The sequence below is a fragment of the Siphateles boraxobius genome, unplaced genomic scaffold (assembly GCF_051911475.1).
Source record: "Siphateles boraxobius isolate OS27281-9 unplaced genomic scaffold, OSU_SipBor_1 158, whole genome shotgun sequence".
NCBI lineage: Eukaryota > Metazoa > Chordata > Actinopteri > Cypriniformes > Leuciscidae > Siphateles > Siphateles boraxobius.
The window spans coordinates 106,753-128,342 of NW_027508764.1; the positions used below are offsets into that span (position 1 = coordinate 106,753).

General features: G+C 38.7%; 3 protein-coding genes and 1 long non-coding RNA gene across 4 annotated transcripts in view; 2 read left to right on the top strand and 2 right to left on the bottom strand.

Moving 5' to 3' along the window:
* Positions 1 to 2,239, top strand: part of myo9ab (myosin IXAb) — a 108,277-nt gene extending 106,038 nt beyond the window's left edge. The window contains 1 exon segment of the mRNA XM_077230968.1: positions 824 to 2,239. Coding sequence (XP_077087083.1) covers positions 824 to 1,230 — 407 coding nt within the window. The 3' untranslated portion in view covers positions 1,231 to 2,239.
* Positions 1 to 21,590, bottom strand: part of LOC143738891 (uncharacterized) — a 254,784-nt gene that overhangs the window by 47,207 nt on the left and 185,987 nt on the right. The gene's annotated exons all lie outside the window — the stretch shown is intronic.
* plex9.1 (PML-like exon 9.1) lies at positions 4,467 to 8,457 on the top strand. The gene is made up of 3 exons (XM_077230949.1): positions 4,467 to 4,722; positions 4,890 to 4,952; positions 6,486 to 8,457. Exons 1-3 carry the CDS (start codon positions 4,590 to 4,592, stop codon positions 7,007 to 7,009), a joined length of 720 nt encoding a protein of 239 aa, XP_077087064.1. The 5' UTR covers positions 4,467 to 4,589; the 3' UTR covers positions 7,010 to 8,457.
* On the bottom strand, positions 8,639 to 18,905 carry rsl24d1 (ribosomal L24 domain containing 1). The gene is made up of 6 exons (XM_077230951.1): positions 18,742 to 18,905; positions 17,670 to 17,783; positions 15,594 to 15,666; positions 15,450 to 15,513; positions 12,519 to 12,604; positions 8,639 to 8,973 (listed from the first exon to the last, which is right to left on the bottom strand). Exons 1-6 carry the CDS (start codon positions 18,820 to 18,822, stop codon positions 8,906 to 8,908), a joined length of 486 nt encoding a protein of 161 aa, XP_077087066.1. The 5' UTR covers positions 18,823 to 18,905; the 3' UTR covers positions 8,639 to 8,905.

A 21,590-nucleotide genomic window follows, 5' to 3' on the forward strand; every position in this document is an offset into this window, starting at 1 on the left:
TTTTTGTCCAAAAGGTCCTGAGTGAAACTAATAAATCTATTTTACACTAGTAAGACAAAATAAAGGAAATGGAAAATTCCAACAAAAAATACACATCCGTGCCAAAATATATACAGTTGGCATTAACACAGGCTAAATTATATATATATATATTTTTAAAAACACCTGATAAAATGTCCAAAAGGTCGCTCAAGAGTTAAACGGCGGGACAGAAACCACTGCATATCTTAAAGGTGCATTGTGTAATATTTCTGAGGATCTATTGACAGAAATGCAATATAAGATCCATAACTATGTTTTCAGTTGTGTATAAAGACCTTGCATAATGAACCGTTATGTTTTTATTAGCTTAGAATGAGCAGTTTCTGTCTACACACACCGCGTGTTCCCGATCATTGAAATGCGCCGACATGTTTCTACGGTGGCCCTAAACGGACAAACGCGTTTCGTTACTATGTTGCTCTTCGTGCAAGGAAGCAAGCTTAGTTCACCGAATGAAACACTGACACAATGATGTACAAGTAACAATAATATTCGCAATAACATATAGTTTTACTGAATAATTAAGTAAACATAATTTCTTAATTTATCCTTGTAAAGAAATCTCATTGCTGAACTGCTACTCTCTGCTGTCTCAGACGATGACATCACTTCCTGACGGCCACCGTAACTTTTGTTGGTTGCAATTCGTAACCTCACCACTAGATGCGCTAAAAATCACACACTGCACCTTTAATTTGAAAGGCGAGTAAACGATGACAGAATTGTAATTTTTCAGTGAACGGTTTTGCACGTGATTTGTTGTCAAACGTCTCCTTTTTAGAAAGAATCACCGGCACGGTGTCGGCAACACGCTGGAGGAAGTGCGAGTCTAAAAGCAGACGTGGTTTACGGCGTCAGCCCGAATCCCTGGACTCTGTGGACTCCGCCGTAGCTTCGCTTTCCTCCGAGACGCCTCACTATCGGCTCCGGTCCTCCTCTTCCGGGCCTCTGTTTTCCTCCGCCTCTTCGGGTGGGGATTTGCACATTCTCCCCGACCAGGATGGCTTAGAACAGGCTTCCCTGAACACCCGATGTGCCTCCAGCTCCGAGAAAACCCGTCCACGACCCCGAGGGAACCGAAGCTGCCCGCCAAAGTCCCGCGAGGAAGGAGGCGTCCGCAGGCGAGAGCACGAATTCGGTTCTTCTCAGCCTTTAGTGCTGTACGGGAGTAATGAATTCATGGTGTGATCATGATGGTGTCCAACATTAGGGTAACGCAAAAACGCCAATAAAATTCTGAATAACATTTGAAGTGAAAGAGATCAACCATCACAGCCTGTCACTGCACAGTCCTGTTAATGAACCAAATGCAAAAAGTACGGTGTAAAAATGAACGAGAAGATGAACGCACCCATATCTACGACCTACTGACTGTAAAGTGGACCTGCTGGACTGGTCCGTTCTTCACAACAGATACTAAGAATATTTGAACTGGGAAAGAGCGATTTTTAATCAACTTGTGATGTCCATTTTCATGTTTACAGAATTGAGCCAATGAGAGGTCACATGACTTCAACTGACTGCATGCCGTATTGCTACCATTGTTTTCACTCTATGATTAAAACCTTTGATAAAGTGCTAAATATGTAAAATAATATATTATTGATGAGGGTCGAATGAATCGTGTAAATAGCTGAAATCCCTGTGCTGCTGGTTGACCCATGTGAAAAAATATTGTCTTTTTGTTGCAGATCGAAAACTTGTGTGAATCTGGTGTCCGTCTCTGTATGTTGAGTTCTTATGGGTGAGTCTGACGAAAACGCACAAGGTCCAGGTCTTATTTCTTCCCTAAACAGATTTTTACAATTTTTTTTTTTTTTTTTGCATAAAGCAAACAATCTTGATTTTCTTTATGCAAAATCGTTTTGATTCTGGGGTGAAATTTGACCCGGACGTGTACTAGTGAGATTCATCCACGGTTTTGCTTTTTTCTTCTTTTTGGTCAGAAACACGTTTTTTCCCTTCAGATGGAAAATCAAAAGGATGAAAAGTCAAGTGTGTTTGTACCATGATTCTTTGCTGTAGTTTTAATCACTGTTTTTTGTTTCGTCGTTTTTTTCCCTTCAGTGTTACGTGCAACAAAATCAGGACTTGAATTTTTTTTGTAAATTGCTTTTTTAAAGTATATTGTGTTTTATACATGCTGATATTTTATTGTGAAATTTAAGTATATAAATATATTTTTTGGTGTAACGTTCCACTGTGCCATCCGGAGTCACATATTTAGTTCTCTTGGCCACAACGTCCTTTTCGGTTGAACTTTTACACTGCAAAAAAATGCTTTTCTTACTCAGTATTTTTGTCTTGTTTCCAGTCCAAATATCTAAAAATTCTTAAATCAAGATGCATTTACCATAGTAGTATAGCATAAGATATTATGTCTTTTTTTAGGGTGAAAAGAGTTTTTGCTTAAAACAAGAAAATGTATCAGCCAATGGGGTCAGAAAAATAATATGGTTTCTGCTTGAATTAAGTTTTTTTTCTGACCCCATTGGCAGTTAATTTTTCTTGTTTTAAGCAAAAACTTATTTGAAGAATTTTTAGATATTTGGACTGGAAAAAATACAAAAATACAACGTAAGAAAAGCATTTTTTGCAGTGTAGTTTTGATTTAGGGCTAATTTATCACACACATCTAAAACAGGGTCCTCTTCTGTGATTTTTTTACCCTTTAATCTGACATTAATATGCCCCCTTTATAGCAGTAAAGTTCATAGAAAACAAAGACACATAACAGCATAAAGCTTGAAGCTTAACTAAAGTAAGTTTACACAGTGAACATTGCTGTTTATGTGCAGGGAAAGTGTCTCCACAAGTTGTTTACTCCTTTTTGATGTGCAGTTACATATATCTATGTCTATATTTATGTCATATCATAGCCTATTGCAAGAAACCATCACCATGGTGCAATATCACAAAAGACTTAAGCTATGATTTTATGTTTTGATAAGTAGACTTAGGTACTATCTTAACCTTAAGTCCACTGATGCTCAAAAACGGCGGTAAGAATGAAGCAGTTGTTTGTTGAGTCCTGCATAAGTGAATGTAATCACCGTAGCATGCTACACTATTGTCAAAGTTTCTCTTTTACAGCTTGTATTTAAGATCATGTTTAAGGCCAGAAACATACTCTATGCAAATACGCAAACCCGAATGCAGTTCCGTATATATTTAACATATTACTGTGTGGCTTTAGTACTTACCTTCAAATGTCTGTCTTAAACCGGATTTAGCTAGCTAGCTATAAACATGTTGACAGTCTAACTAACATTAACTTATTTCTCTAAACTGTCCCTCGTCAGTCGTTGACCTGAAAGAAATAACTGACCGTTATTATGCTAATTAGCTCTAAGCGCGCGCTATTCGTAGAGAGACACGTGGCCCTGTGTAGCTAGACGCGTTTGCGATCACGCACTTGAGTATGTTTCTGTATGTTTGAAAACAAGGGATGTCATTTGAGGGATGTAATATCTTATTTTATGTTGAATGAACCTGCGCTGTGTGTTTTGATGGACTGAGTAAGTCTAAACAAATCTGTGCTTTCGGATTTTGTGTTTGTGCTCTCGTGAGCGCAGTTGTTAACGGTGCAATTTGTGTAATATTTCTTTAATGTGTAAATCAATGTGTAAGGATGTAAAAAGAAAAAATAACATAATCATTGTCTTATTAAAAAATAATAATAATAAACCTGGCATGTTTTCCTTATTTTTCCTAGTAGAGAATGTATTTAATAATAGGTATAAACAGTGGATAGTATCTTTCTGTCAGTATTGAGCAATTAACATTATATAATATATAATTATAATTTGACAGTATTTACAAATTAACATTATATAATTTATACTTGTCAAAACAGTGAATGGGTGCGCATTTATGTAATCTGTAAAATGAACGAAAGATTGCATGACTCATGCCATGCGTCATTGTCATCATTTGTTAATTATTTTATTCACTTTAACTATGTTAAGATATTTTAAGTAAATAGAGAAAGGCAAGCCAGTTCAGAATGGACTAACAGTTAGAGTCCTGCATTTCTGTAACTTTTATGTTATTTCCAGACAGTTCCTTATAAAATACAATTAAAAAAATCAATAGAAACAAGATAAAGTAGATGCTATTATTACGTTTACAGAGGTTTTTTTTACTAAATATTTTTTCACGATATCGTCGGTCACTCGAAGAACTCCAGGCACGCGTCAGAAGTGTCTGTTGCTGGGCAGAACAACATTTGATTTAACTATGTGAATCTTAAGTTTTACTTTTAATATAAAACCAATTTCTCCTTGATTGAAATTATGACTAAAAATAATTTACTAGCACCGCACTAGCTAGCCGCTTACACATTAAAATTGGTATCAAACATAGCAGAAACGATACAACTGTGGAAACATACAAACATCAGTTGCCATGGTGAGCGTTTGCAGTCATTGTGTCCTCGTGAGGGCGGAGCAATCATTGCTCATGGATTCGTCATCCGTGTTCATAGTAAAAGCGAAGGTGATCGCTGAGGAGATTCAGGAGAAACGAAACCGATCAAAAACGACGAAATGAAAGCGTCTAAACGCGTAGAATCTGCGGGAAACAAACCTAAGCTGTCGCTGATTGATATGGTCATGTGCTTGATAAGCGCGGTCACGCGAGCGCTGCTGAGGTTATTCCGGTGGAGCGCGAGCCCGAGCGGTGAGTTCGCGTGTTTTCTCCTTTTGTTCAATGTTTCAAACTAAAGCTCTGTTGTATGATACAGGGTTAAAAGGCTGTTGTTTGTTTCGCCGAGATTAACTATGCTAAACAAACAACAACAACAACACTTAATAAAGCATAATGAATTATAATATTGTTTTCGACAGATAAAGCCATGATAGTCGATGAAGAGACGCCCGTGTTTTTTGACCTGGAAACCACAGGACTGGGTATAACTCTCTTACACACACACACACACACACACACACACTCACTCGACTGGGTATAACCCTCTTCGCACACACTGGACTGGGTATAACTCTCTAACACACACACACACTCGACTGGGTATAACTCTCTTTTACACACACACACACACACACACACACACACACACACACACACACACACACACACACACACACACACTGGACTGGGTATAACTCTCTTATAACACACACACACACACACACTAGACTGGGTATAACTCTCTTACACACACACTAGACTGGGTATAACTCTCTTATAACACACACACACACACACACACACACACACACTGGACTGGGTATAACTCTCTTATAACACACACACACACACACTAGACTGGGTATAACTCTCTTACACACACACTAGACTGGGTATAACTCTTACACACACTTCTACAGCGTTTACACTACATGTCAAGTTTGTTTTCCATTTTTAGACTAGTTTCACTTTCATGTGATAACATCAATAATATGTTAAGCTTTATATTATGAATATTATGCAGATGTGTTGAATATTTAGCCTATATAATGTCATATATGCCTCAGATAAATATATTATGATTTATATAATCAATTGCTGTTTTATAGATAGATATATTATTGAATTTTGGAATTATGGAAGTAAAAACGTGTATTGATAGACTATATATATATATGTGTGTGTGTTATATATATATATATATATATATATATATATATATATATATATATATATATATATATATATATATATATTAGTACATATATATGTACTACCGGCAATAATAATTAGATATAGTTATATTGGGTGACTGTTTTTCATACTTTAAACTAATTAGAAACTAATTATATCTAATTATAATATCTAATAAAAATAATAAGTGGAAATATATTTAAAAACACAATGCATCTAATTCTACAATAAAATATTGTAAAAAAAAAAAAGAAAATCTGTATTAAATCAAAATATCATCCGCTAATACTGTAGTTAACCAATTAATTTTATTTAGGCATTAGCAGATGGCATTTTGATATGTTTTATACTTCTCTTTTTTTTTTCTCAATATTTTACTGTAGAATTACGTGTATTGAGTTTTTAAAAATATTTTTCACTTATACTGTAAACCAATTCATTTTATTTAGGCATAAGTGAAAAATATGTACAATGCATGTAATTCTACAGTAAAAATAAAACAAAAAACTGTATACAATATATCAAAATGCCATCCGCTAATACCTAAAGACAATTAATTGGTAACTACAGTATAAGTGAAACATATTTTTAAAAGCACAATGCATGTCATTCTATAGTAAAATATTGTAAAAAAAGAAAAAGTATACAAAATATCAAAATGCCATTCGCTAATGCCTAAAGAAAATTAACTGGTTGAGTATCAGTGCAATTATGTTTAAAACACAATGCATGCAAGTCTACAGTAAAATACTGTAAAAAAAAAAGAATAAGTATAGTATTAATGTCATAATGGCCGAGACTTGTTTTTTCCCCGTCCTCAGACACGTCTGTGTGTGACATCGTACAGCTGTCGGCCCTCAGCGGGAACCAGACGTTTAACGCGTACCTCCTGCCCCGCTGCAGCATCACTGACGGCGCGTCCCAGGTCACGGGTCTCACGGTCTCCGGCCAATCACTGCTCTTCAACCGCCGTCCCGTTCCCATCGTCCCACACAAACGCGCCCTCACCGACTTCATCTCGTTCCTCAAGACCTTCAACAGGCCCTTCCTGGTGGGCCACAACAGCCGGCGCTTCGACTGGCCGGTGCTGAGGAGGGTCCTGGAGGAGTTCGGGCTGCTGGAGGAGTTCACGCGGGCGGTGTCGGGGTGCGTGGACACGCTGACTCTCTGCAGAGACATGTTCCAGCTGCAGAAATACTCCCAGCCCTTCCTCGTGCAGCACTTCCTGCAGGAGACGTACGCCGCGCACGACGCCTCGGAGGACGCTAGGACCCTGCAGGAGCTGTACCGCGTGTGGGAGCCCAGCGAGAGCCTCGTGAGGAAGCACAAAACTACACTCAGATGATGCAACACTTACCGTTTATATATATATATATATATATATTAGCTCTATCGCGATGCGGTTTTAATGGTTACGGTTTTTAACGGTCTACTATACTTGAGTTCCTGAATAGAAATACACAGTACAAAAAAAGTGTTTTCAACTTAGAAATGAGGCAACATGAAAACGTTTAAGTTTAGTCAACTCAAATATCCAAGTTGTCGCTTAGTACAACTTCACATTTCCAGTTGATTAAACTTAAAACTAAGGCAGCACAAACACTTACTTTTTTACAGTGTAGTGCCGTTTTTTTTTTTGGGAAATCATCTCCATAAATTACGGTTCATAAGTTAATTAGTTAATATATTATATTAATTATGTTAGCTCAATGTGAATACCCTGAGGAAGCACAAAACACCCGTGATGATACAACGGTTACCGTATTAATAACCGTGCACTAAACTCAATACAATTTCCACAATATAAATAATCCCTTAGTGGTGCATTAATTTAAAATTTTCAAAAAGGCTGATCACAATTTAAGCAGCCATTGATAAATTATGGTTCATATCATTTTCTTTTTTAAATTTTTTTTTGCATAATCGGTGCTTTATTGAATTTGCAACCATAACTGTGCAATGTGTGATGTCACGGTACTCCTTCACTGGCTTAAAATACTGCATGTGTGTTAATGGAATTAAGTTACTCTAAACTTAACAGTTCCAGAATAGAAATAGTAAAATAGTAAAAAATGATGATAGTCTGATGTAAGTAGTTCATAAATTACGGTTCATATAATTTTCATTTTTCAAAACTTTTTTTTATAATCTGTGCTTTTTTGAATTTGCAACAATAACTGTTCAATCTGTGATGTCACTGGCTTAAAATACTGCATGTGTGTTAATGGAATTAAGTTGCACTAAACTTAACAGTTCCAGAATAGAAATAGTAAAAAATAATAATTTGGCTGATAGTCTGATGCAATCAGCCATCAATAAATCACGGTTCATATAATTTTAATTTTTCAAAACAGTGTTTTTATAATCTGTGCTTTATTGAATTACTGTGTGATGTGAGTCCTTATTTTACACTGAACGTGTGTAAAGTTTTTCATAATGTTTATCATTCAAATCATCTGTAAATTATGCCATGTTAAGTTTTTTATTTGTTGCCTGCCTTAAACTTTTTTATTTTATTTCTGTTTGTCGAATATCAGCTTTTAGGATCTGGTTTTGTTTCCTTTTCTTGATCTCAGGTGTCAGAATGAATATAATATCTCAATTTCTACATTCTCACATATTGACATTTTAGTAATTGGAAATGTGACTTTATGAAGCTGCTAAATTTGCTTTTTCCTTTGTTTTGGAATTAATTTAAGTGTTAAACTGTAAAATGATGCAAAACAATTTATAAAATAATGTTTCTGTTGATTTCACTTTATTAAACTTCATATATTTGCTTCCTTTTCGTGATCTCAGGTGTCAGACTGAATATAATCTCTTTTTCATTTCTACATTCTCACATATTGACATTTCAGTAAGTGGAAATAAAAATGCTGTTACCTTTAATATTAAAAATAATTATGTTCCTGTTGATTTCACTTTATATATTAGACCAGACATTTACAAACATGAAAAATAAATGTATTTGAAGTTTATTTTATTGGAATTAAGATTTTGCACAAATTCCATAGAGTTGAAGTGTTGATTAGTTACATGGACTGTAACCACACACAAAAACTTGATGTCCAAAATAATCTTCAGCCACTAGAGCCAAAGGAAGGATTTTCCAGAAGGAACATGCAAATAAGTCCCGTCAACTCCGCCTGGATTCTGATGAATATTCATGTTTATGTATATCAGGATTCATAATATATCATCAGAAAGATTCTGAAAGTCCAAATGTAAAATGTTCTTCGTGTCACTCATCCATTCGCACGTCTTCGGACAGTTTTTGGACCATCTTGTCCTCCAGCTGTTTGGCTTGACCTGAAAAGAGAGACGTCAGACGTGTCATTTAACAGACGTTGAGCTGCGCAATTATTCTTAAAAAAGATGGATCTCGATTTTTAAAGGTATGAAACCGCTTAAAAAGTCTTTTCAACCGCACAGAATCATTATTTCTGTCTTACAATCATTCTAATAGTAACAGAAGTACTGGGATAAAAGTTTATAGTTCGGATATAAACACTGTCTACAGTAGAGATGAAAAAAAGTAAGTCACCACTGTGATTCGCTTCAGTTTAACGATTGCACCAATTACACCAGTAGGTGGCGACAAGTGACTGTTAAAAAATGCATTTGTCATTGAATCATTGAAATGCAGATCCGGCAGAACGGTGATTCTTTCATCAAGTAATAAAACAAGTATTTATGATAAGGATGCACGATATATCGGCCAGCTTATCGCTAAATTTGGCTGATATATTAAAGCTGATAAATAATGTATTATTTCCTTCAGCTGAGAGACTTCCGATGCGCACTGTTCAACATGATGGTTTTGAATTGCTTGAAATATGATTGAAATCACTTAAAAAAAGGAAGATACAGTTCAGTGCAACATGTGCAGCGCAAGTCTGTCATATCGGCTACATAAAACTATCATGAGAACATCATAATTGTGTGTTTGGGACATGGCCTTTAATGATGAGACTTTTGTTTTTGTAATCAAGCTCTCAAAAACTATAAAAATTTGGATTAAGATTCATCGGTCAATACATTGGTTATCAACTTTCAAATAAACAATTTTCAGCCAAAATGTTAATATCGGTGCATCCCTAGTTTATAAGTGAGTCCTTGAATCATTCATTCAACATGACTTTAAAAAAAATCAGTGTGTGTTACCTGCGTGTTACCTGCGTCTGTGCAGTGTGTGTTACCTGCGTGTGTGCAGTGTGTGTTACCTGCGTGTGTGCAGTGTTTCTGCAGTGTGTGTTACCTGCGTGTGTGCAGTGTGTGTTACCTGCGTGTGTGCGGTGTGTGTTACCTGCGTGTTACCTGCGTGTGTGCGCCGTGTGTTACCTGCGTCTGTGCAGTGTGTTACCTGCGTGTGTGTGCAGTGTGTGTTACCTGCGTGTGTTACCTGCGTGTGTTACCTGCGTCTGTGCAGTGTGTGTTACCTGCGTGTGTGCAGTGTGTGTGCAGTGTGTGTGTGCAGTGTGTGTTACCTGCGTGTGTGCAGTGTGTGTGCAGTGTGTGTTACCTGCGTGTGTGCGGCGTGTGTTACCTGCGTCTGTGCAGTGTGTGTTACCTGCGTGTGTGTGCAGTGTGTGTTACCTGCGTGTGTGTGCAGTGTGTGTTACCTGCGTGTGTTACCTGCGTCTGTGCAGTGTGTGTTACCTGCGTGTGTGCAGTGTGTGTGCAGTGTGTGTGTGCAGTGTGTGTTACCTGCGTGTGTGCAGTGTGTGTGCAGTGTGTGTTACCTGCGTGTGTGCGGTGTGTGTTACCTGCGTGTGTGCGGTGTGTGTTACCTGCGTGTTACCTGCGTGTGTGCGCCGTGTGTTACCTGCGTCTGTGCAGTGTGTTACCTGCGTGTGTGTGCAGTGTGTGTTACCTGCGTGTGTTACCTGCGTGTGTTACCTGCGTCTGTGCAGTGTGTGTTACCTGCGTGTGTGTGCAGTGTGTGTTACCTGCGTGTGTGCAGTGTGTGTGCAGTGTGTGTTACCTGCGTGTGTGCAGTGTGTGTTTCCTGCGTGTGTTACCTGCGTCTGTGCAGTGTGTGTTACCTGCGTGTGCAGTGTGTGTTACCTGCGTGTGTGCAGTGTGTGTTACCTGCGTGTGTGCAGTGTGTGTTACCTGCGTGTGTGCGGCGTGTGTTACCTGCGTGTTACCTGCGTGTGTGCGCAGTGTGTTACCTGCGTCTGTGCAGTGTGTGTTACCTGCGTGTGTTACCTGCGTGTGTGTGCAGTGTGTGTTACCTGCGTGTGTGTGCAGTGTGTTACCTGCGTGTGTTACCTGCGTCTGTGCAGTGTGTGTTACCTGCGTGTGCAGTGTGTGTTACCTGCGTGTGTGCAGTGTGTGTTACCTGCGTCTGTGCAGTATGTGTTACCTGCGTGTGTGCAGTGTGTGTGCAGTGTGTGTTACCTGCGTGTGTGCAGTGTGTGTTACCTGCGTGTGTGATGCGTGTGTGCAGTGTGTGTGCAGTGTGTGTTACCTGCGTGTGTGCAGTGTGTGTTACCTGCGTGTGTGATGCGTGTGTGCGGCGTGTATTACCTGCGTGTTACCTGCGTGTGTGCGCCGTGTGTGCAGTGTGTTACCTGCGTCTGTGCAGTGTGTTACCTGCGTGTGTTACCTGCGTGTGTGTGCAGTGTGTGTTACCTGCGTGTGTTACCTGCGTGTGTGTGCAGTGTGTGTTACCTGCGTGTGTTACCTGCGTGTGTGCGGCGTGTGTTACCTGCGTGTGTGCGGCGTGTGTTACCTGCGTGTGTGCGGCGTGTGTTACCTGCGTGTGTGCGGCGTGTGTTACCTGCGTGTGTGCGGCGTGTGTTACCTGCGTGTGTGCGGCGTGTGTTACCTGCGTGTGTGCGGCGTGTGTTACCTGCGTGTGTGCGGCGTGTGTTACCTGCGTGTGTGCGGCGTGTGTTACCTGCGTGTGTGCGGCGTGTGTTACCTGCGTGTGTGCGGCGTGTGTGCGGCGTGTGTTACCTGCGTGTGTGCGGCGTGTGTTACCTGCGTGTGTGCGGTGTGTGCGGCGTGTGTTACCTGCGTGTGTGCGGCGTGTGTTACCTGCGTGTGTGTTACCTGCGTGTGTGCGGCGTGTTACCTGCGTGTGTTACCTGCGTGTGTTACCTGCGTGTGTGCGGCGTGTGTTACCTGCGTGTGTGCGGTGTGTGTTACCTGCGTGTGTGCGGCGTGTGTTACCTGCGTGTGTGCGGCGTGTGTTACCTGCGTGTGTGCGGCGTGTGTTACCTGCGTGTGTTACCTGCGTGTGTGCGGCGTGTGTTACCTGCGTGTGTGCGGTGTGTGTTACCTGGGTGTGTGCGGCGTGTGTTACCTGCGTGTGCAGTGTGTGTGCGGTGTGTGTTACCTGCGTGTGTGCGGCGTGTGTTACCTGCGTGTGTGCAGTGTGTGTTACCTGCGTGTGTGCGGTGTGTGTTACCTGTGTGTTCGGTGTGTGTTACCTGCGTGTGTGCGGTGTGTGTTACCTGGGTGTGTGCGGCGTGTGTTACCTGCGTGTGCAGTGTGTGTGCGGTGTGTGTTACCTGCGTGTGTGCGGCGTGTGTTACCTGCGTGTGTGCGGCGTGTGTTACCTGCGTGTGTGCAGTGTGTGTTACCTGCGTGTGTGTGCGGCGTGTGTGCAGTGTGTGTTACCTGCGTGTGTGCGGTGTGTGTTACCTGGGTGTGTGCGGCGTGTGTTACCTGCGTGTGCAGTGTGTGTGCGGTGTGTGTTACCTGCGTGTGCAGTGTGTGTGCGGTGTGTGTTACCTGCGTGTGCAGTGTGTGTGCGGTGTGTGTTACCTGCGTGTGCAGTGTGTGTGCGGTGTGTGTTACCTGCGTGTGCAGTGTGTGTGCAGTGTGTGTGCAGTGTGTGTTACCTGCGTGTGGAGCTTTGATGAGGTGAATGTTTTTCTTGACTTCGCTGATATCCGCCACCTTCTCCAGCTCTTTGCCCTTCTTCAACCTGCGCAAATATGGAAATGTTTATGGAAATTTCAACCACATGTGGGAATCAAATAACTGACAAACTTTAACAGGAAATGCAAGTTTCTGCAATCGGCTGTTTTTCCCTCCATCATAAACGAGTGTCTCAGAGCGTCAGACGAAACACAAACACTGTCGTGTTCTCTGGCGTTCGGGAACACGCTCGTGAGAGACGCTTCTGGAGGGGATTAAACCCAATCATTCTGATCACACACTTTTGCCTTGTCCAAATACACACACTTGTGATCTTGGCTACGTGACAGGAAGAAGGTGCGTAAGACGGTCTTAAAAATACCCTGAAAAACACGCTTAAATGAGTCGTCGGATGCATATAAATGTGTGTTTGCAGTGTGTGGACACAAACACCATACAATGAAAAAAATCCATTCCCTCCTTTTTTTTAATCCTCAAAGAGTGTAAACACTCTCAATAATAAGGCCATTTGGATTTTCAGAGCAATATGATGTCATAATGCTCATGCTCCGCCCACGACCGCTGATGTATTAGCATATTTCCTGTATTAGCATATTTCTCAGCCATTTGTATACTGTTGGCCAAGGCATCACTTTACGTGTTTTGTGTCGACACACACCATGAATGAGAGAGGGGGGGGCGGGGGGGTGGAGTTGCTCATTATGATTTAAAGAGACATGCACCGGAACGGGTCGCTGTGAACAGAGCTGTTTTTGAGGAGGTAAAAAGGTGATGTTTTACACAAACATTTGAGAATTTTAACCAAAATATGTTACAAACTTTACATAAAGACTCTAATCACACCAACTTGAGAACAATGGGCATCCGACGACCCCTTTAATGCACACTAAACCCACACTATCTCCAATACCGAATCGCAGCGTATCCCATCATGCATTATGTTCGGGAACTCACGGCCCGAAATCGCAAGATGTCGAGGAAAACATTCCACTGTAATGTAAATTAATCAGGTTTTTACTGGTGCAAGGATGAGTATGGTGTGTGTGTAAGCCTATTTTGCACAACTGTTTTCATCACTTAATTAGAACCACCACAATTTTAAATGTTCAGTTACATAGCGACTACTACTGTAGAAGTTTATTTTAAAATGCAAAGTATTGGAAATGTAAAAATGCAAGTGTTAACGGAGCTTTTCTATTATAAGACTATAAGTGTGTCCCATCAATTAATCAAAAGTTCTACACACACTTGCAGTCTTTACGCATACTTGAACTAGGGGTTGAACCGACTAGTCGATGCCGTGACGCTTTCAGCTTGACGTCGACTAGTCGCGTTGATCATGTGACACTATGATTGCGCTAATTTTGATACTAACATGTTGCAGACGACAACAGATGAAGAGCCCAGGGGGTCATTGCAGCAAGAAAGCAGCATTGGTACATCAAGTGTGTGTAAATACTTTACTAACCTAACACTAGATATTGTTGAAAGTAAAAGCATGACGCACGCTCATTGTTTTACCGGGAAATGAGAGTTCAGTCTCCTTATTAAAATATTATTTTTTTCTTATATTTATTTAAACATAGTAATGATGTAGGCTACCTCTAATTCACCCGCAATTCATTGGAATATTATTTTGTATTAGGCTACTTGGATCTGCGCATCACTAACGCGCAGATGTGAATTTATAGCTTTTTTTCTTTTCATCCTGAATGATGATGTAAACAGCGGGCTATCTACACCTAGCCACTTCATGTGTTTCTGTGATCTGATAGCTGTCCGGTCGTGAAAAGACCAGGTGTAAATGCCCTCCGAAACGCATTCGAGATGGATTTAAATACGATCGCTCAAACCACTTCAGGAGGAGGTCTGGGCCGCTTAACAGACGAAACTGCATCTGGTTGTTGAAAGAAACCACATATGTAAATTGGACTTCTGCGAACAATGCTAAAAATAAACGTGTGCGAGTGTCTTAGCCTAGGCTATATTTCATGTTATATTCATTATCTGACGAAGCTAGGCAACACGCATCACCGCAGATATGAGCAGCTCGAGCATCTATTCGTCAACGTGCAAACTATCGCAATCAAAGTGAAAGTCGCAGACGCTTAACACACAATCATCTTCATTAAAAGTAAAGAAACAAAATGATCTTACCGGTGCTGTCTCTCTTATTGCGGTCTTTGATTTTGAAATGAGCTGATAATCAATAAAATGCAGCTCATTACTGTTGCTTTCGGTGACGTGAACTCCGTTAAATCTGCATATAGCGCGATGTTTGAAGATCGGATTTATATCCGTTTTGCGAAAACATCTTTATGTGACCAGGTGTAAATGGAATCGTTTTTATAAATCAGATCAGTAAAAACGCATGAAGTGACCAGGTGTAAATGGCCCCATTATGAGCTGTCAGCATCTGTATAATTTTCTGTTAATTCATTGCAAATTGTGTTTAATCTCTTGTGTTTTTTTGAATGACGTCATCGTCATAACTTTGATGTCATAACAGTCGACTTCAAAAAATCTGAAGTCGTTCAACCCCTAACTTGAACAGTTGAGCCAAATAGAGGAAATGCGTCATGCATGTGGTCAAGTGTGGCAATTGATTTCAGAGCCAACAAACCAACATTTAAGATGCTGTGATGCCATTGGTCCACTGGTTACTCCAGTTATCCAATCACAGCCTCTGCTGAGGCAAAGTCACCTGATGTTTGATGGATTTATTCAGTAAATGTGTTTCCGTCTTCTTATCGGATAAAAGTGGTTAATGCATGTTTAGAATTTAAGCGCATCACGGCACGTTTTTTTTTAAATTCAATATCCCAAAAAGTGCGTGAAAATATTGCCCCTAAATTTCCTAAAAACAAGGCAAACACAGACGTTGAGCTCACCTGTTGATGATGAAGCGAGCCTGACGCTTGGTTTTGATCACTTCGACCTTCTTCATCGCCTCCACTGTTCAACACAAACACACGGCTCAGATTAACAGCTGATCATTTATACTGCATTAACACCGCAGTAAAGCCGTCACTCACTCGTCTTGCTCCACAGCTCTCGGTTGTACTTGACGGGGATATTCCTGCGCTTCTCAAACTCCAGCGCGTTATCCTGTCAAACACAAACATTTATTATTAGAGGTTATAAAACTCTTAGTTAAAATCCTTGATTCTGATTGGTCAATAGCTGTGTTTTATTCACAACACAATATATCGAAATTATCAAAAAATATTGCATATTATCTGGGGTCATGAACAAAAGATCACTCACTGTTCTCGGCTGATTAACTTTTGTAGCTTTAATAAGAATTAGTGTATTTTAAATTCATACAGTGAAAACTAAGCCGTGTTTTATATTTACATTTGATTATTCGGTTTCTGTTGTTTGATAATCTTAATGTAGGATAAGCTGAACCCTGTAGTTTACACTGATGTTCAAATAACACTTCTTATGCGACAGTAAAACACTGTTCACTTTCAGAAGTTGTAGAGATGTTTTCCTGTCACAAAAAGAACGTGAAACATGTACGTAGGTTATATGATTTTAAATAGATTTTAAAGATAATTTAAGTTTATTGCACACACTTTAAGCATTACCATATTGCATATCGCATTATTTAATGAGTTATTATCGCATTTTTCTTTAATATCGCGCAGCCCTAAAACACGGCTGACCGCTTCACACAACGCTTCTATGCATCACCACACAACACCCCTAGCAACCGCTCTTAGCAACGCAAACACATGTGTGTTCTCATTGATATTGTTAGAGCTTATAAGCAAGTGTTCCTGCATTTACAGTAGAATCAGCATTTTCCTTCAGGTCAGACTATATCCGTAATAAAAAACCAGAATGTCCGCTGATATCTCGTCCTTTTAACAGTTATGGGGTTTTCCGTACCATGACACGCTAGTCAGTCGCGTCTTGTTTCTCCATGTTCATAAGTTTCAGTCCTTTCAATATGAAAGTCTTCTTTACTGACCGACTCACTCATAAAAACAGTCCTTGCCGCCATCTAACGGAGAAATAATGCATTTAACTTCTGTTGCTGAGTACGGTCCGGGACTATTTTTTCAAGCGGAAGGAAGGTTTTTAGAGATTTTACTTCATGAAAGTTGCACCGATACACATTTTTCGGCTTTAATATTTGTATTGTGTGGTAACCGTTCTATAAAAGCAATAAGGACTCGAGGCTAGTGCTGTATCGTGATTAAGGCGCGACTGAAGGGGTTGCAGGCTTCGCGTCGCTTATTCACGATAAAGCACAGCCTCGAGGACTTTATTTCTTACATAACAGCTAGGGCTGTAACGATACGCAATATGAAACGGGTTTCGGCGCCGAGTCCATATTATTTAAAAAAACAAAAAATGTTTTTTTTTGATTCGCGTACCTACCCGAAATAAGATAAAATAAAATTCTGCATCAATTTATAGACAACTGGTTTGTTTAGGCATGGTGTGTAAGGAATTACAAACCTGCGCACATATATTCAAACGCACATAACTATAGAATCAATTCTTAATGCGCATGTGAACGCCATCAGCGTCTATCACAGGTTCACGTTTAAAGTCTGTTTAGAGAGAACGGTGTCGTCTTAGCGGCCCCTAATTTAATAACAAATGATCATTTAGACGGAAGTGAATCAATCAAAACTAACTTTAGCTGGAAAAAACATTTTTCAAGAACCACTATAAAACCAAACCAATCTCTGTTACCTTAAATTATATGTTTATCTCTGTAAAGCTGCTTTGAAACAATCTACATTGTTAAAAGCGCTATATAAATGAGGATGACTTGACAAAAAGTGCCCAAAGTGCACAGAATAAACATATCTAGTGAGTTTTAACAAGAACTGGAGTAGGAAAACAAAAGAAATTGGAGACTCACAAATATATATAGAAGATTTACCTGTAGGTTTTTCCAAATGTTATTTAATACAAATATTTTTTCCCCCTCAAAATCTCTTTTTTCTCTCTCCTAAAACAGCCCCCCAAAAAAACTGCGGTTTGTATCGAATCGTGGGTCAAAAATCGTGATACGTAGCGAATCGTGAGTTTGGTGTATCGGGTCACATCCCTAATAGCAGCTGAAACACAGATGTGTCGTCTCTCACCAGCGTCAGCTCTTTGCCCGCTGATTTCCTGAACGCTTTGGTCCATCTGGTCTTCCTCGGGTTTCGCTTCTTCTTGAAGTTTCTGTGGCATTTGGATCTGCAGAACCTGAAAGACTTCGAAACCACAAACCAGTCAGGACTCTCACACTGATAAACACACACTCAGAACATGCAAACACTACTATAGTCTTATTCTGGATATGATATTATCACGGTGATAATATATTAAAAAATTATAGTGCTTTGTAATTGTAGCACTACCAGTCAAAAGTTTTGTTTCGGTAAGATTTTTAATGTTTTTAAAAGAAGTCTCTTCTGCTTACCAAAGCTGCATTCATTTGATTAAAATACAAAAAAGGCGAAATTTTACAAATAATATTGTGAAATATTATTCCAATGTAAAATATCTGTTTTCTATGTGAATATATAGTAAAGTGTAATTTATTCCTGTGATCAAAGCTGAATTTTCAGCATCATTACTCCAGTCTTCAGTGTCACATGATCCTTCAGAAATCACTATAATATGATGATTTGATGAAATATTTATGATTATTATTATCAGTGTTGAAAAAACATTTTTATTTCAGGATTCTCTGATGAATAGTAAGTTCAAAAGAACAGCATTTCTCTTAAATAGAAGCTTTAGTCAAATAAATGCAGCCTTGGTGAGCAGAAGAGACTTCTTTTAAAAACATTAAAAATCTTACTCATCCAAAACTTTTGACTGGTGTATACAAAATTAAATGAAATTGTATAAATGTATATTTTATTAAAATAATGATTGAGTTAGATTGTTATCTACTATGTTAAGTTATTTTATAAATGAAATATGATTTCCCCCATGTTTACATTATATGTATTATGATATTGACATGTTACTGTCGACACGTACAATCGTCCATAAAAACACATTAATATGTGAACTCGTTCCAGAACACCTAATTCACATTTAATTCGTTAATAATAAACAATATTAAGCATCAATGTTAAACTACTCGTCGAAATGACACTCATCGCCCGTCCGATATAAACAAACACACACGTCAGTAATAATGATCGATCGAGTGTTTACCTTACAGTCGTTCCGCACAAACATCATTCCGTGTCCCGGATAAACCGGCGCCGAGCAGAAATAACACTTCTCGATACGCATTTTGATCAACTATTATTATTGATCAATCGCACATGTGTCGCAGCGCTGCGAACACAGGCGAAAAAGAGAATGCGTTGTTTCCGCTTCCGGTGCATGACGTCATCGCGCAGAGCACAGGCTCTAGCGCCACCGAGAGGCCTGGAGTGGCATTACCTCACATTCACACTGTAGTGTACAGTATAATATATATGATTATGATTAATAAATCATGGCAACATGTGTTTTCCTGTTACTTTAACTCATCGAAATAATTTGACACATTTCAACATCTTTATTGTTTTAAGTTATATACGAGATTCAACCAGACAAAATAAAAAAAATTAGTTGAAATTACTTGTAAAACCAATTTGAATATACGTTTAAAAACAATTAATGCAGACAGACAAATAGATATTTTATATCTAAATTGTTTTAACTGTTTAATTTTAAGTGGTTTCGTGTAAAATAGTAATTAATTGGGTTCTTTTCAGTTTCGAAACGTTTCAAAATTCCAATGTTTGGAATTTGTTTTTTATTTTATATTATCATTTATATGCATATTATATTGTATTGTATTGTATATTTTTTATATAAATTTGTAGATGTTTTTAATGATACATTTATAAGACTAAAATAAAAAGGAAGCGTTTTAGTTGATTGTCTCTAGCTCTCCATAAAACGAGTCCTACAATTTAATTAATTAATTAACACATATTATACAGACACTTCATATTTAATGGTGATTTGTTAATACACTTTCAATGAAACATTTGTAATCGTTTCGTAAAATGTTTGGGCTGAGTTTTGCTTGCATTTACACTCTTCTGACCAGCAGGGGTCGCCAGCGCTCCGAAACACTGAATCGTTTTGCGACTCGGTTCAATTGATTCAGTTTAGAAAAGCTTCGTTTCTCCAATCACTGCTTTACCGTAGCCATTTATTTAATGCATGTACGTATAATAATAGCCTACTATTCAAACTAAAAATCACTGGCATTAAACTCACGTACAAAAAGCGTGACATTAAAATGGGGGGCGATTACTAACTATAAAGAAAATGAATGAGGTAAACAGATATTTTTGAGAAATATTTTATTATAATGTGCATTGTTCTGACCACTTTTTGGCATGTAATGGAATCAAACTGGTACAACATTCTCAACATGAGGGTTTTTAAATAATAATAATAAAAATTACAATAAATCAACAGGCAAATCATGATAAAAATCAAACTAAAAGTTCATTAAAGTTCCTGACTCAGAGTATAAAACATTTCTTTGGCTGCTCAGGGACATTCAATGAGCAAAATCCTTCAATATAAACAAACAAAATATTAAACACAAATGACAAGTTCAAAATCACTCATAAAAAAATAAAATGAAAAAATACAGAGCACATTTAAGCATTTACAGCCCTAATTCAAAGTTTTTGTGATAGTTTTTTACATTCAGGAGTAAATTCACATTGTTTGATATTGGTTTGGCACGGCACATGTTCAATACGCTAAAAAAGGGTTTAAAACAGGTTTTTCTGAATGTTTAAAGATGTGTGATCGTAGTCAAAACATTATGCAACTTTACAATAGTAAAAGTCTAGTCAAGTCTACACACGGGCGACCGTATCAATCTTTGGTATAGATTTGATTTGCTTTCTGAAATGATGATTTTGTGTCACCTCGATCTAAAGGCTTGTTTCAAAACTCTATGATTATATTTTCCCAAGTCACGTTATAAAATATTGTTCGCACAACAGTAAATACTGCAAATGTAGTTCAGCCACACTTCATACAAACACCAGTCACACAATCACACTCGATGTTGAAATCGTAAGTTTAACCCAGTGAAGGAAGCAAACAACTCTTTGGATTTAGCGTTCGTCACTACAATCTAAAATGGAGGACTAGCAAAGAAAAATACCGCGCAAAAATCTGAGCGCCGGAACTAGCATGAGGAAATTAACGTAAAGCTGAAATGCATTACTTTTGTTTTGGCACTTTCAAATATACAGAAATATATAGTATCTATCTTTGGAGGTAACAGCTCTGTATAATTTCTCCATTTCACTCTTTGGATCAGACATCTTTCATATTGCAAACGATCCTCCCATCATAAGGCCGTCGACGTCTTATAAAGCTTTCAGTTTGGTGAACCGACATCACCGGCGCACCGATTTACTTTCTTTTTTGGTTATTTTTTCACTTGTTCACCACAGAAATCTTGCAGTAGAAAAAGGTACAAAAACAAACTTGAACATTTCATGTCGAGCCCTCAGTCCGTATAATCAAACAAAAACAGCATGATTTCAAAATGACTAATATAACTCGGTTGCTTACCGTAAACGGACAATCTGACGGACAGATTGAACTTAACGTGGGTTCACGCCATGTCGTCATTACCGTAACGATTCTGAAAAGCCGCCGTGTGTTTGAAGAACTCGTAATTACAACGTGTACATTTTCTGAGAGCTACAACTTTCACCACGTGGCCTGCTTCATATTTCAGTACAAAAGGGGCAAAACTTTGATAATTTAACTCATGTTGAGTTCATATTATATGATAGTGATTTCATAATGTCTAAATACAAATTTAAAAAAGCAAAACATGAATATATATATATAAATTAGGGAGTGTAAATGGCTAATAAGACAATATGTGCTCCTCTGCCGCCATTTACTGGTTATAGCAGTCTTTTTATTTTAAATAAAAGTTTTTGTCTGCCACCAATTGTTAGTTTTCCCACATCTTGAAACTTTTAGTTTTACAAATGGGGACAATCTTTTAAGGATGAACA

Coding starts and splice junctions, on each gene's coding strand:
- rsl24d1 (XM_077230951.1), bottom strand. CDS start 18,822: ATGCGTATCGAGAAGTGTTATTTCTGCTCGGCGCCGGTTTATCCGGGA. Junction 17,784..18,741: donor TTGTGCGGAACGACTGTAAG/GTAAACACTCGA, acceptor GTGGTTTCGAAG/TCTTTCAGGTTCTGCAGATC. Junction 12,605..15,449: donor GCTCGCTTCATCATCAACAG/GTGAGCTCAACG, acceptor ATATTTGCGCAG/GTTGAAGAAGGGCAAAGAGC.
- plex9.1 (XM_077230949.1), top strand. CDS start 4,590: ATGAAAGCGTCTAAACGCGTAGAATCTGCGGGAAACAAACCTAAGCTG. Junction 4,723..4,889: donor GTGGAGCGCGAGCCCGAGCG/GTGAGTTCGCGT, acceptor TGTTTTCGACAG/ATAAAGCCATGATAGTCGAT. Junction 4,953..6,485: donor CCTGGAAACCACAGGACTGG/GTATAACTCTCT, acceptor CCCCGTCCTCAG/ACACGTCTGTGTGTGACATC.